Source organism: Carettochelys insculpta, chromosome 8 (assembly GCF_033958435.1).
Source record: "Carettochelys insculpta isolate YL-2023 chromosome 8, ASM3395843v1, whole genome shotgun sequence".
Taxonomy (NCBI): domain Eukaryota; kingdom Metazoa; phylum Chordata; order Testudines; family Carettochelyidae; genus Carettochelys; species Carettochelys insculpta.
Genome location: NC_134144.1, coordinates 48,500,017 through 48,512,237, shown reverse-complemented (window position 1 = coordinate 48,512,237; position 12,221 = coordinate 48,500,017). Strand labels below are relative to the sequence as shown.

The 12,221-nt window shown below is 38.4% G+C and overlaps 1 protein-coding gene across 33 annotated transcripts in view; it reads right to left on the bottom strand.

Moving 5' to 3' along the window:
• Positions 1-12,221, bottom strand: part of NEB (nebulin) — a 197,563-nt gene that overhangs the window by 57,338 nt on the left and 128,004 nt on the right. For all 33 annotated transcript variants that reach the window (XR_012646484.1, XM_075001956.1, XM_075001929.1 and 30 more), the window contains exons 99-114: positions 10,938-11,249; positions 10,677-10,781; positions 10,487-10,591; positions 9,882-9,986; positions 8,386-8,493; positions 8,165-8,278; positions 7,145-7,342; positions 6,119-6,223; positions 5,520-5,624; positions 5,321-5,425; positions 4,857-4,964; positions 3,591-3,704; positions 3,062-3,259; positions 1,967-2,071; positions 1,112-1,216; positions 197-304 (exon numbers count right to left, since the gene is read on the bottom strand). Coding sequence is in view for 32 of the 33 variants with exons in the window: in XM_075001956.1 (XP_074858057.1) it covers positions 197-304; positions 1,112-1,216; positions 1,967-2,071; positions 3,062-3,259; positions 3,591-3,704; positions 4,857-4,964; positions 5,321-5,425; positions 5,520-5,624; positions 6,119-6,223; positions 7,145-7,342; positions 8,165-8,278; positions 8,386-8,493; positions 9,882-9,986; positions 10,487-10,591; positions 10,677-10,781; positions 10,938-11,249 (2,100 nt within the window). In the remaining variant the exon portion in view is untranslated. The remainder of the gene's footprint in view (positions 1-196; positions 305-1,111; positions 1,217-1,966; positions 2,072-3,061; positions 3,260-3,590; positions 3,705-4,856; positions 4,965-5,320; positions 5,426-5,519; positions 5,625-6,118; positions 6,224-7,144; positions 7,343-8,164; positions 8,279-8,385; positions 8,494-9,881; positions 9,987-10,486; positions 10,592-10,676; positions 10,782-10,937; positions 11,250-12,221) is intronic.

The window sequence follows — 12,221 nt, the reverse complement described above, 5'->3', positions numbered from 1 at the left end:
TCTGAAAGGTTTGCATTCAGAGTACAATCATAGGGGATATAACCAGTTCTAACGGACAGACTTCCCTAGAGTTCTGTAAACTGGAAATATACATTCACAACTGCCAACAGAGCTGAACAAGAGCAAATGACACCCAACAGCAGAAATCAGTCATTATAATTTAGCTGCCTATTAGAAATGAAAACTTGCTACTTACCTCACTCTGTATCTTATGAGCATGCCTTGCCCGCACCAAGTCTACTGTTTTATCAGTGGGGGTCACTTTGCCTCTAATATTATGCACATATTCATGGCGATAGACAGCCTATGAAACAAGCAAAAAATAATTAGTCTATCGATAACATTTCATGATACATGTTCATCTAACTTACTGTGGGTCAGTTAGGCTGTGTCTGCGCTAGAAGCATCTGTCGACAGAAGTGTCTGTCAGAAGAGATGTTCTGACAAAACTTTTGTCAACAGATCATGTCTACACATAGAAGTGAACCACTCTTTCATTCTGCTCTGTCAACAAAAGGGCCCCTGGAGCATCTACATGGGTTTTTTGTAGACAGTTTCTGTCTATAAAATGCATTTTTGTGTGTAGACGTGCCACAAATTTTGTCAATAAAACTCGAGTTTTGTTGACAAAACTCTCTACTGTAGACGTACCCTCATGAGTGTTTGCAGGCTTATCAAGACCATCTTTTGAAACACATGGAAGTTAAAAGCTGCACATTCAGAGTGTGTCTATATAGAACATACTTGCCATGTTGCTGAAGCCAGCTGTTGCCTAATATCCTATTGATGGTAGAGGAAAGGGTGGTAGTGGACTAACATAAAATGATTCTAACACATCATTGCATGTTATATTATTGGAATTACTGAGACATGGTGCATATAAAACAGGAATGAAATGTGGTATCAATACTTATGTAACCAACCACAGGCAAACTCAAACCTGGGATCGCTAGAGCTTAGTGCATGAGCCTCTACAGTTTGAGCTAAAATACAGCTGGCCCTCAGCTAAGGCCGTAGCGGAGGCTCATTCTTTCTTCATGTAAGTAGTCTAGGTGCTTCCCTAGACTACATGAGACAGTGACCTGCACCTGGATGTTTGAGTTACACTTACATCACTCAGATTCTTGCCACTAATGACGTTCTGGACATAGTAAGGAGTGTCAGTGACCATGGTGTAGTCATTCTTCATTTTCTCTGCCTTCGATTTGTACTTGATCTGCAGAGAGAAATAAGATATGATTTTTCTTAGTCCAATTGTTTAATTAAACAACTTCCTTATGCACAACACTTGTAATTCAGCAAAGTCAATTATATTTAAGCAAAAAAAGAAAATAAAGTATCAAAGGAGACATTCAACCAGAGAAAAACAGTAATATCACCACACTCAAGGAATACTAGAATAAACAAATTATTCAGCCATTTAATATATGTACCACATAAAACCATGAGTCCCCAGAATTCTAAATAACTCTGAGCAGGTGTATTCTTTATAATCAAACCCATTATCCAAGCCTTCAGGTGCTTCATCCTCAATGAATAATGGGGAAGAAAACTTTGCTTACAAAAATGTTTCATCAAAATCCTATTACTTGTAGATTGTATGAATTTTCCTTCAGTGCTGCTAGACAGCACACACGACAGTGGCCCTGATTCGGTAAAGCATTTCTGTTCAGAGAGAATGCCTCAGCATGTCAGCACATCCCACTGAGGTCAAACAGACTTAAGCACTTTCCTGAGTAGCGATGGACTTGACAAATGCTTAAGTGCTTTCTTTTTTGGGTCCTATATGACAACACCTATCAATAAAATTTAAATAACTCAATATGTTCATTTCTGTGTAAGGAGCAAATGCAATGTCCATCCAGGCTTTGTCCTCATAGCATACCGCTTTTAATTAAAGAATGCAATGAACTAGATGGGAAAGAAACTGAAAATCAGAACAGAACTAGAGACAGTTCAGACTTACATCATTTCGAAGGTCATATGCGTGTTTGGCATGGAGAATTTCAGGAGTATCCCAAACAAAGCAGCCAATGCCTTTCAGCCAGTTGAGGTCATCCTTGTATGCAATCTAAAGAAAACAAAGTGTTTGAGAATTTCACCACAGCTTAATCCCTTACACAATAACCCTAAATGGCAACTTTCAATAGCAAATGTTTTCCCTGTACTCTGAAACTCATTTGCCTGAATTCTGGTACAAGGAGCATTATTCGCTTCTTTAGCTTTTACCCAAAACTAAGGGTCTGGGGTGAGGGAGCCTATGCAATTAAACACAGTTAGCTGGGAAGGTTTTCAACTAACCTGTAGTGTCCATAATGATGCACTGCTGCCAAAATGAGTTATGCATGGGGCATTTCAAAATCCAAGGATTTTGCCAAAGTCAAATGATTTTTCTCTCTCTCAGATTCTTAGCTCCCCTGACCCTCACCCTCCCTACCAAAAATAGACTACAATTCTAAGCTCTTTTGAAATGCATATCTATGCTGTGAATTAAATTCACTTTGCATAGCATATAAACAGAATAACTGGGCTGCACCCAAATACTTGATGGAGTAACAGCTACCAACTAAAAGTAACACTTACATATTCTTCTGGGGCCACTGGATTTGCAGAAATAGAAATGCAATGGCCATTCCTCCGGCTTGCCCCCATATTGGAACAATTAGGGAGAGCCTTTTGCCACCTGAGTCATCCAAATTTCCTGTGTTCCCAGCACTACTGATTGATTACTTTGGGTAGTTTATAGATGTTATACGGGAAGGAGTTTGATGAACTGGCCGAGCACTGGATTTGCAGTACTGCAGTCTTATTTTCATATTGGGCTGAAACCAAGCTGTACCTGTTAACCTTATCTAAGCTAAAGGCCTGTGGTATAAGCAAACTTTCTAAAATGCCTTGGGCAGCTGTTACGTGTGAACATAAATCAATGCTCAAATATTGCAATCTCAAGACATGCCAACATTTTTTTCTGCCACACAATTTCACCTACTACACACAGAATCTAACACTAAAAATCTTTTTGGAAAGTTGAACAGTGACATAACACAATTTTTAGGCTTACTTCACTGAGCTGGTCAGTGACTTTTCGAACATGCGCATTGATCTGAAGGTCTGGTAGGCAGGTCCACTCATGAAGACGTAGGCGATAATCAATTTCACTGACTTTTTTCTGTGTGTCCTTAGCAGCTACTATGTCTACCATGTCTGGAAGAATGTGAATTTTGGCCTTGTTCTTCTCATAGACTTCTTTGTATAGACGCTGTGAAATTAGAATATTCCATTAAGAATGTGAGATATTTTAAAGTGATGATATTCTTATGCAATGTAAGTTATAACATGAGAATGTTCGTTCTAAGTAGGTTCTTTAATATGGTAGTTTTTGAAGAGTAGACCTCATTCTATAGGCTACCACAGGCTTAATCGCAAAAGAAAATTTAGCAGATCAAACACAAACCTATTTCTGTAAATACTGGAGAAAGTTTAATGACTATCAATAGTTGCTACACACATATTCAAATATGAAATCTTGATTAATGTATGTGGATGCAGTAACTACCAGGAGAACTTAAATTTAAAAAAAAAACACTTACATCAATGTTAAACTTGCCAACTCTAAGGCATCTTGCTGTGTTGGGATCATCTTCAACACTTCTGGGTAGACTGTAAAGTGCTTTAAATTTATCATACTCTTCCCGATACTTGACCTAAGCAGAGACAAGAAAGGGAGATAAAATTACTTCCTTCAGGAATACAACTACATTTTGAGAGTGGAATTCACTGCTTTAAAGCACTACTCCTTTGAGGTGAGCGGAAACGGAGAACAGTTCAGGGCAGGATTTTATCTTCTGTTTTGTTAGGTGTGTTTATGATGTCATAGAGATAACGGCAACTTCCAAGTGAGTTTTGTAAAAAAGCAGGAATAAATGAGTAATTAATTTATGGTAGGAAAATGGTTCCAGCTGTCTACATTTACCAATAACAAGCAGTCCTGTAGCACCTTAAACACTACAAAAATTAATGAGCATACATGGGTAAGACCCACTTCTTCAGATTTCATGGGTAAAACCCACTTCTTCAGATTATAATCTGAAGTGGGTTTTACCCATCAAAGTTCACTACCTAAAGACTAAAAAATTATTAAGATGCTACAGGACTGCTCGTTACTTGTGAAGCTACAGACTAACACAGCTACCACTCTGTGTATATTTACAGAGTTCAATATAAACATTCAGGAAGGACACTGTCTTTTATCGATCCCAGTTCGGCAAAGCATCTAAGCATGTGCATGAATCAAGAACATGTGAAACTTCAAGCACATGTTAAAGTACTTTGCTGTATAGGAATAGTGATTTTCAGGAAGAGCTTTCCAGTGGTATCATAAAATATGAATTTAGCTCATCAAAAGATGGATCACAGAAATATTTTTAGTTGAATCTGTGTGGTTAAATCCAACAAACCTAACAGTATCTCAAATTCAAATCTAGCCAGACATATAGATCCTGTTGCCTTACATCTAAAAATTGTAAATAGAAAAAAACAAAGAAGTTACTAAAAGCAAACTTTGGCTAGGGATATAAGAAGACCACGTTTTATTGAGGTATTTGGTAGAAAGATTGGAAAGGGTCTTATTAAGGGCAAAAATCAGGTTGTGTTCAATAGATACTAAGAATGTCACGGAGAATTAATTACTTGCATGATTGACTTGTATCTACACATAGACACACATTTGAAATGAAAGCCACAGTAATATTAATTTTTTGCAACTGTACTACGTAAATACAAAGCAAAAAAGGGCTGCATTACCAGCATTAATGATTTTTAAAGACAGAGAAGCTACAAATATTCCATTAACTTACCATACTAGCATTATGCTTCAGTTCTTTAGCACGAGACAGAGAGACAGCATCAGAGGGCATTTTGTAACCAGTGGCTTTCACTTTATCCCAGGCTCCTTTATATAGGTTCTGAGTGGGGAACACAAGGATCTCTGAATAAGTTTTTCAAAAGCTTTATGCAACTCGCCATGTAGAAAAGCTATCAAAATCTTAACTTAAACCCCAGCTGCCCTCTGAGCTCTTACTCAAGCCCAAGAGGAAGAATATTGGTTCAGAACAATCACCTATGAGACCCAAAAGTTCATTACATTGAGGTCCAGTTTCCTACAAGAATTGCTCCCATTTTATCTGTGCTTTGATACAGGGAATTAACTTATCAATACACTGTATTTTGCATAGGATATGGAACTAAGCAGTTTGCAAGAGCAAAATAAATCCCAGAGCACTACTTTCTTGCAAGAAACAAAAGAATTAAAAATACTCACATTGCTAAAGAGATGTTTCAGATTTTGGGTTCTCTCATGATCCACTGTTTCCACCACTGTTGTATATTTGTCCTTATTTAAGTGATAATCTTCCTTATATTTCACCTTTAAGAAAGATATAGAGTGATTAATTCACTGTATTTTAACTATCTGTGGGAATGGGGGAAAGCTTCTGGTTGGAAAAAGGAGAAGGACTCACCTCACTAGCATTGATGCCACTCTGGACTGCAGTCACATAAAGTGGCGTATCAGTAACGGACCTGTAGTTCTTCAGATTCTCTTTTCCTGCTGCTATGTATTTCAGCTAAGAAAACACAGACAAAAAGTGTTCTGAGAATAATTAAACCTGCTTCCCTGTCAAGTTGAACAGGTTTTCCAGGTCCATTTGCCAACTATTCCCTTTATTAAAATAGGCCTCCATAGAGCATAATGTTTATTCAGAAATGTTAACAGCAAGAAGTCTTCAGAGCTAATCATGCCACAGGAAGAACTTTCAGAACTGGAAACTCCACATCGGAGTAGACCAGCCTTGCAATCCTGAGTGTGAAATAAACTTGTGAGCTCAAATTCTGCCAAACTGTTACCCTTGTCAGTTCTCCTTGGTTCTCCGCTCTTCTTAAGGAAGAAGAGGAAATAATAATGTTCCTATCAGAGAAGCTTGAAAGACACTGCATTTTTTATTGTGCTGATCTAAAACATACTGTGCTGCATCAAGTCCTGCTCTCAGCTATGGTGGGAATGGAAATGAAATAAAAATGTGGCCCACTATCATTTCTTATTTGAGGATGATTTGCTTACTTGGCTTTGGAGATCATATGACTTCTTAGCATGCAGGATTTGTGGGGTATCCCACACATAACAACCAATTCCTTTCAGCCAATTTAAGTCATCTTTGTACACAACCTGTAGAGAAGAAAGAACAAATCAGTTCTCAGGAAATGCATACCCTATCTGAAATGTGGTAACTTCATCTACCCCATAACAAACCAATATCTCCCACACAGCAAGGAATAGTGCTACCATGACCCAGTCTTTGTTCATGATTAAAATCAGTTTTGACAGTTTATATACCAGAATGAAGAAAAGTGTTCAGTATCATGGTTACTCTGTGTATTTTCTGCTTTTTCTAGAGAAATTCCTATGAGAAGTCCAACAAAGTGGTGACCCACAGCATGTGGAGTCAGGTTACTACGATGTAATCAGAACTTCTTGGGTAAAAAGGACCATTTCATATTGATTTGACAGTACAGTTATATGGTCAACTAAGCCATTATTTTCCAGCCTGTTTGGTAAGTTGTACCACTGTACTCATCTTTCACCCCTAACCCTAGCGCAGCACCAAAGGTGGCAGGGTACAGGTAACCGCTTTTGCACTCCTCCAATTCGAGGAGCATTTGGTGGCTGTAATGGTACTTGTGCTAGTTACGGCTGTCCAAAAGAAGCATAATGATGCCTGGGGATCACTGCAGTGCTGTGACCACATCTCATCAGTGTTGTGTGTTTCTGTAGGACCTTCCCCAAGCTCACATGAGGCAACGGGGGGAAAAAACCCTCAAATGTGGACTCCAGTGAACTTGGATTAGACCTGTAAATCTTCACTTTTTCCCCAACTTTCAAACTGAATATTAAACAAGAAGCTCATGAAAAATCATTTGAGAAATTGCTTAAATCCCCCTATTTTCCACTCCAAACATTGCAGTAGATTCAATCAAATCATGTCATTGAGTAATTTGGAAGCCTGGTTATTAATTTCACATATAAGTACTTTTTAAACGGTCACATAGGCAGAAGGCTAATGAAGCTACCAGAACTTGGAATACGTACATCACTCAAAATCTCCTGGGCTTTCTTGGCCAAAATAACATCATTTTCTTCTGGTGAACAATTCCACTGGTGGAGGTAGGTTCGGTATTCAAGATCACTGAGGATATATTGGCACTTTTTAGCTAAGAGGTGATTCAACATGTCACTTGGAATGTGGACATTTGTCTTGGTGTCTTCATAATTCTTTCTGTAAGCCAGCTAGAAGAAAGTATGGGGAAAATGGGAGAGAGTAAAAATGTGTATTTTTCAACCACTGCTCTGATGACAAACAGACTGGCTACATATCAGGGTCTAATCCAGCACCTTTCCAACATTGGGGCAGAACTCCCATTGACTGCAGTGGGATCTTTACTGAGCCTTCAATAATATTTGATTATTAAATTAAAAAATTAAAATGTCATTCTACTGGAGTATTATAAGAGAAGGACTGGCCATTCTCCTGGTAGAGTCACTGCATGCACAGTGTTAGTGGCTGTATTTGTTTGTAACTGTATGAGTGCCTTGGGAGATTACATGTTTGAAGTGGAATAGTGGGGTTCATAACAGATTGACCAGCGTATGTATCACTGTCTAGCTAAATCCCTATTAAAGTAACTGGCCATTTACTACACCAGGGACATGCAAATTCTGCTAGCTAACACTGCACTCTAATCTGAATTCTGTTTTAAGCTATGGTTGACTGAGCAAAACAGTGCCTCTGCCTGCTTAGAGTTCACACAAAGGCAAGCAATACAAGCACATTTTTCTCTGTCCTATTATAACTAATCATTCATTACTTCTCCTTCTATTTCCTAGCTTCACATGTAATTGTTCATCCCTAGCTAAATGTCCATGGTTCAGAAAAAGATATGCCGATACAAAATAATGTTATGATTTCATCATACAGCGGCCATTAGTTAGCGTTAAATCTTAGAGGCTTTTTGTGCAAATCCCTCATGTGAATGGGAGGACTGTAGGATTAGAGTCTCACACACACTAATTACAGAAAGGAAAAACATTACAAGAAAAAGAAAACCTCACCGCACTCCTTAGTTTTTGGAAAGCTAGAGAATGAACAACACCAGGGAATTCGGAGATATGTTTTCCAGCCAGGTAATGTCCCTTCTGCTTCTCATAGAATGCTTTGTACTTAAGCTGCAAAACATTCACATGGAAATTGTTGGGATCATTAAAATAAGCAATACCAAAAAATACCAAAAAAAAAAAAAGTGGGATATAATTAAAAGACAATTCTTACTAACCTCACTGTTAACATAGTCGGCATGCTTAGCTCCAACGAGAGGGATGTAGTCTGGAGGCAAAGTATAGCCTATGGCCTTCCCAGTTTCCCATGAATGTTTGTATCGTTTCTAGATCAAGAAAACACATTTAGGTTGTGATGAAATGTACAGTATATTTGCCAGTAAACATTCACATTTGCAAAATATGTAGAGTCAGCTTCTTCCCCTCTTACTGAGTAGTACCTTACATCACAAATGGCCTCACTGAAGTCAGCAGGATCTTTCATCAAGTAAAGGGTCTCTCAATTTGTCACGTCTACACTAGCAAGTTCTTTCAAAAAATCAGGCCCTTCTTCGAAAGAACACACAGAGCGTCCATGCCCAATGTGCTCTTTCGACACAAAATTGAAAGAATGTTGTTCTTCTTCCAGGAGACCTCTTCTGCTCCCAGATCAGGCACAGCACCTCCTTTCGAAAGCTCCTTTTGAACAAAAATCATACGTAGACACTCCACGGGTCCTTTTTTTTGAAAGAGCAGTCCTGATGGCGCTGGATTTTTCAATCCCTAGCCCGTTCTTTTGAAAGAGCAGGGGCTGTGTGGATACTCTATCAAAAGAGCAGATGGATCTTCCTATCTGCTTTTTTGTGTGTGGATGCACTCTTTCAAAAGAAAATCTTCTGGAAGATAATCTTTCGAAAAATTGCTGTAGTGTAGACACAGCCAGTGTGAATATAGGGATCAGTGTCTCTGTCCCAATAAAACAAAGCACTTCAGCACAAGCTTCACTGTGAGTGCATGCTTGAGTCCCAGTGCTCTCCTGAATTGGGGTGCTGGCCTCTAATATTTATATCCAGGGAGTAAAAATAACCCTTTCATAATTAAAACAGGAACCTTGGTATAAAAGCACTAGCTGAAACTGGAAAAGATGTATATCCAGACATATGCCTCAGAAACATTCAAACCTTCCGAGTCCTACAAGTTATGCAGGGTAACCCACACAATGTGGTAGGTATTTTTCAGACAGATGCTTAATGTATGTTAAATATTAGCAACATAATTTAGGGCTAGACTGTAAAACCTTTACTCATATTCAAGAGCAGTTACCCACCTGTATAGGTAGTTATTCACCATTGGCATTATGGAACTATATATATGAGTAACTGCTCATCAGTGTGAGGAAAGGGCTCCCAATCTAGCCTTTATGCAGTAATGGAAACTTAAGTTTCATAAGCAGTAAATCCAGGTGTTTCTCGAAATCTAAAACAGTCTTCTACATTCAAAGTATTTATAATGCACATCGTGCATGCTGAGCACTTTTCACAGTAGATCTCAAAGCACCTAAAAAGCAAGGTAAGTGCCATTATCCCTATTTCATAGATTGGACACAGAAGGGATAGAACTTGGATCTCCTTAGTCCCCATCCAGTGCGCTACCCCCTGGGCAATTACAGTTAACATTAAAATATAAAAATATTAAGTTTAGCCAGCTGTTAGATATGCTATTTACTAAATCTTACATCACTATAGAGCTTAGACATCTCTCTGGTGTGGTTCAATGCTGGAGTGTCATCAGAACCAATGTAGTGGCCTCTGTCGAGGTTAAATGTTTCCTTGTATTTCAGCTAAAGAAGAAAATAAAGACTGTGTTAATGACTCATAGGAAACGAATTACTTGTCTGGTCTGCTTGTAAGAAGCATGTGTTTACTGCCAGTTGTACTACTTTATTTGAAATATACTGTCTACTGCATGCCAGTCACTCTTGGACCTATGAAAGTATCATGACATTTATCAAAGATTTCATATATTACTCAAAGGACTTGAAAACTCTTGATCTGCAGAAATATTTTAATAGGTATTCTGTAAATTCAGCCAATGTCATAAAACATAGTATACTGGCTTCACCCTGAACACGATTACCTTTCTTGAGATTTTAAATTTTCTTTATAAATGTGGCATGTAATGGCACAGTAATACTGTGTGGCTCAATTATTCAACACTGTTACCAAATAAAACTGCAGCATTTATATAGTGTTAACTACAGATCACAGACTAACAATGAAAGACAAGCCATCTCATAATTTTGATAAAGCATTATTATAAATTAAAAAAAAGAATGCTTACATCACTCTGGTTGATAGAGTTGATCTTCGCCAAAACAATATCTGGAGTATCAACCACACTTGTGAAATGGGAATAGTTATCAAGGGCTTCTTTTGTATAAGCTCTCTGCAAAGAGACATGACAAAATCTTCCTAAATATCATGCACTGGAAATAGGAGTTAAACCCGTACTTGGGAAAACTTCCACTCACCTTATTTATTAACTCTTGGGCTTTTTTAACTTTCCTATGTTCTACTGAATCCAGAGGCAACCACCCACAACCCCGGGTCCATTCCAGATCGGATTTATAGATATTCTGAAAATAAATGAAAAGATATACACATATTATAAAGATAAAAGCCTAAGTTAAACTGTAGTGAAATCTTTTGATTTTTATGCCTATGCAATACAGGCCAAGTACATAAACCCTCAAAGAATCCAAAGCATGTAATATACATATGAAATCACTTACGTCACTCTGTAGATCATAGGCCTTCCTTGCCTGGATACAATCATTCTGGTCAGGGTGACACGTCCATTCATGCAGGTATTGCCGATAATCAATATCGCTGACCAATGTCTGGCATTCCTTGGCTGCCAAGACCGATATCATATCCGCAGGAATGTGAACATTAGACTTTGATTTGTGATATGCTGATTTGTACAATCTGTCGTTCTGGATCTTGCCAGCATGCTCAAACCACACGAGCTTGGGATCATCTCTCATAGTGGGAACACCAACATAGTGACCTCTGTGGTTAACATACTCAGCTTTGTATTGTAGCTAGTGAGGGGAAGAAGAGATTTTTAGATGTTAGTGCTGAAGACTGAACTGAACACAATTGAACCCGTTTGTTATTTCTATCCTGTAAAATCAGTTTTCTTCAACATCAGGAATAGATGGAATCCTGGTATATAGATAAGTTGTTTCTAATTACATCACAGTTTTCAGTACAAAATATGTATACTATGGGATGAGATGAATGGCAATGTTAGGATATATATTGCTTCCTCTTTATGGGTCTGCTACCGTCCACCTTAATCTGCTGATGTTTCTTAAACAGGCAATATAGCAACTTCTTCAGCAAAACTAGAAACCCTTATAACTACTTTGCTCAAACAATTACATACGCTGAAAGAAAATTTGAAAATCTCATCAATGGTTTGCCAAGCTGCATTTAAAATAATATTCCAAGCAAAATTACTCATTTATTTAGAAATGTGCCTATTCAGCTTTTGATTAGCAATCATGGAATAAAGTCAGTATGTGCTTTATGCCAAAATACCTGCAGTGCATTTGATCTAAGAGGTTGCTCACAGCAAGAGCTCTTAGGCTACGTCTACACTATGAAATAAAGTCAAATTTATTGAGTTCAACTGTTGCAGCAGTGCATTGTGGGCGGCTCTCTCACAGCTTCTTCAGCCACGTTGCATTCCGGGGTTTTTTGTTGGTGCGGTATGAGAGAAAAATGCCATGCAAATGGTTGTGCGTGTGTGATATCATCTTCCCAGGCTGCATTGCCCAGCTGAACCATGGCAAGCACCCAGCTGTCAACAGCTGTTTATCATGCCAACAGATTGCTCAACTAGTTTTCCCCCAGTGAAAGAACACCAAACAGTGGAAGAAACTGGATACATGAGACCAGGGAAAGACTTATTATTCACAAAGAAGGAAGGTAGGGAATCCCAAGGAATAAACCCACCAAATAGGTACCCTTCACACAAGTGCTCTGGGAGCACCCAGCTGACCTTGTCA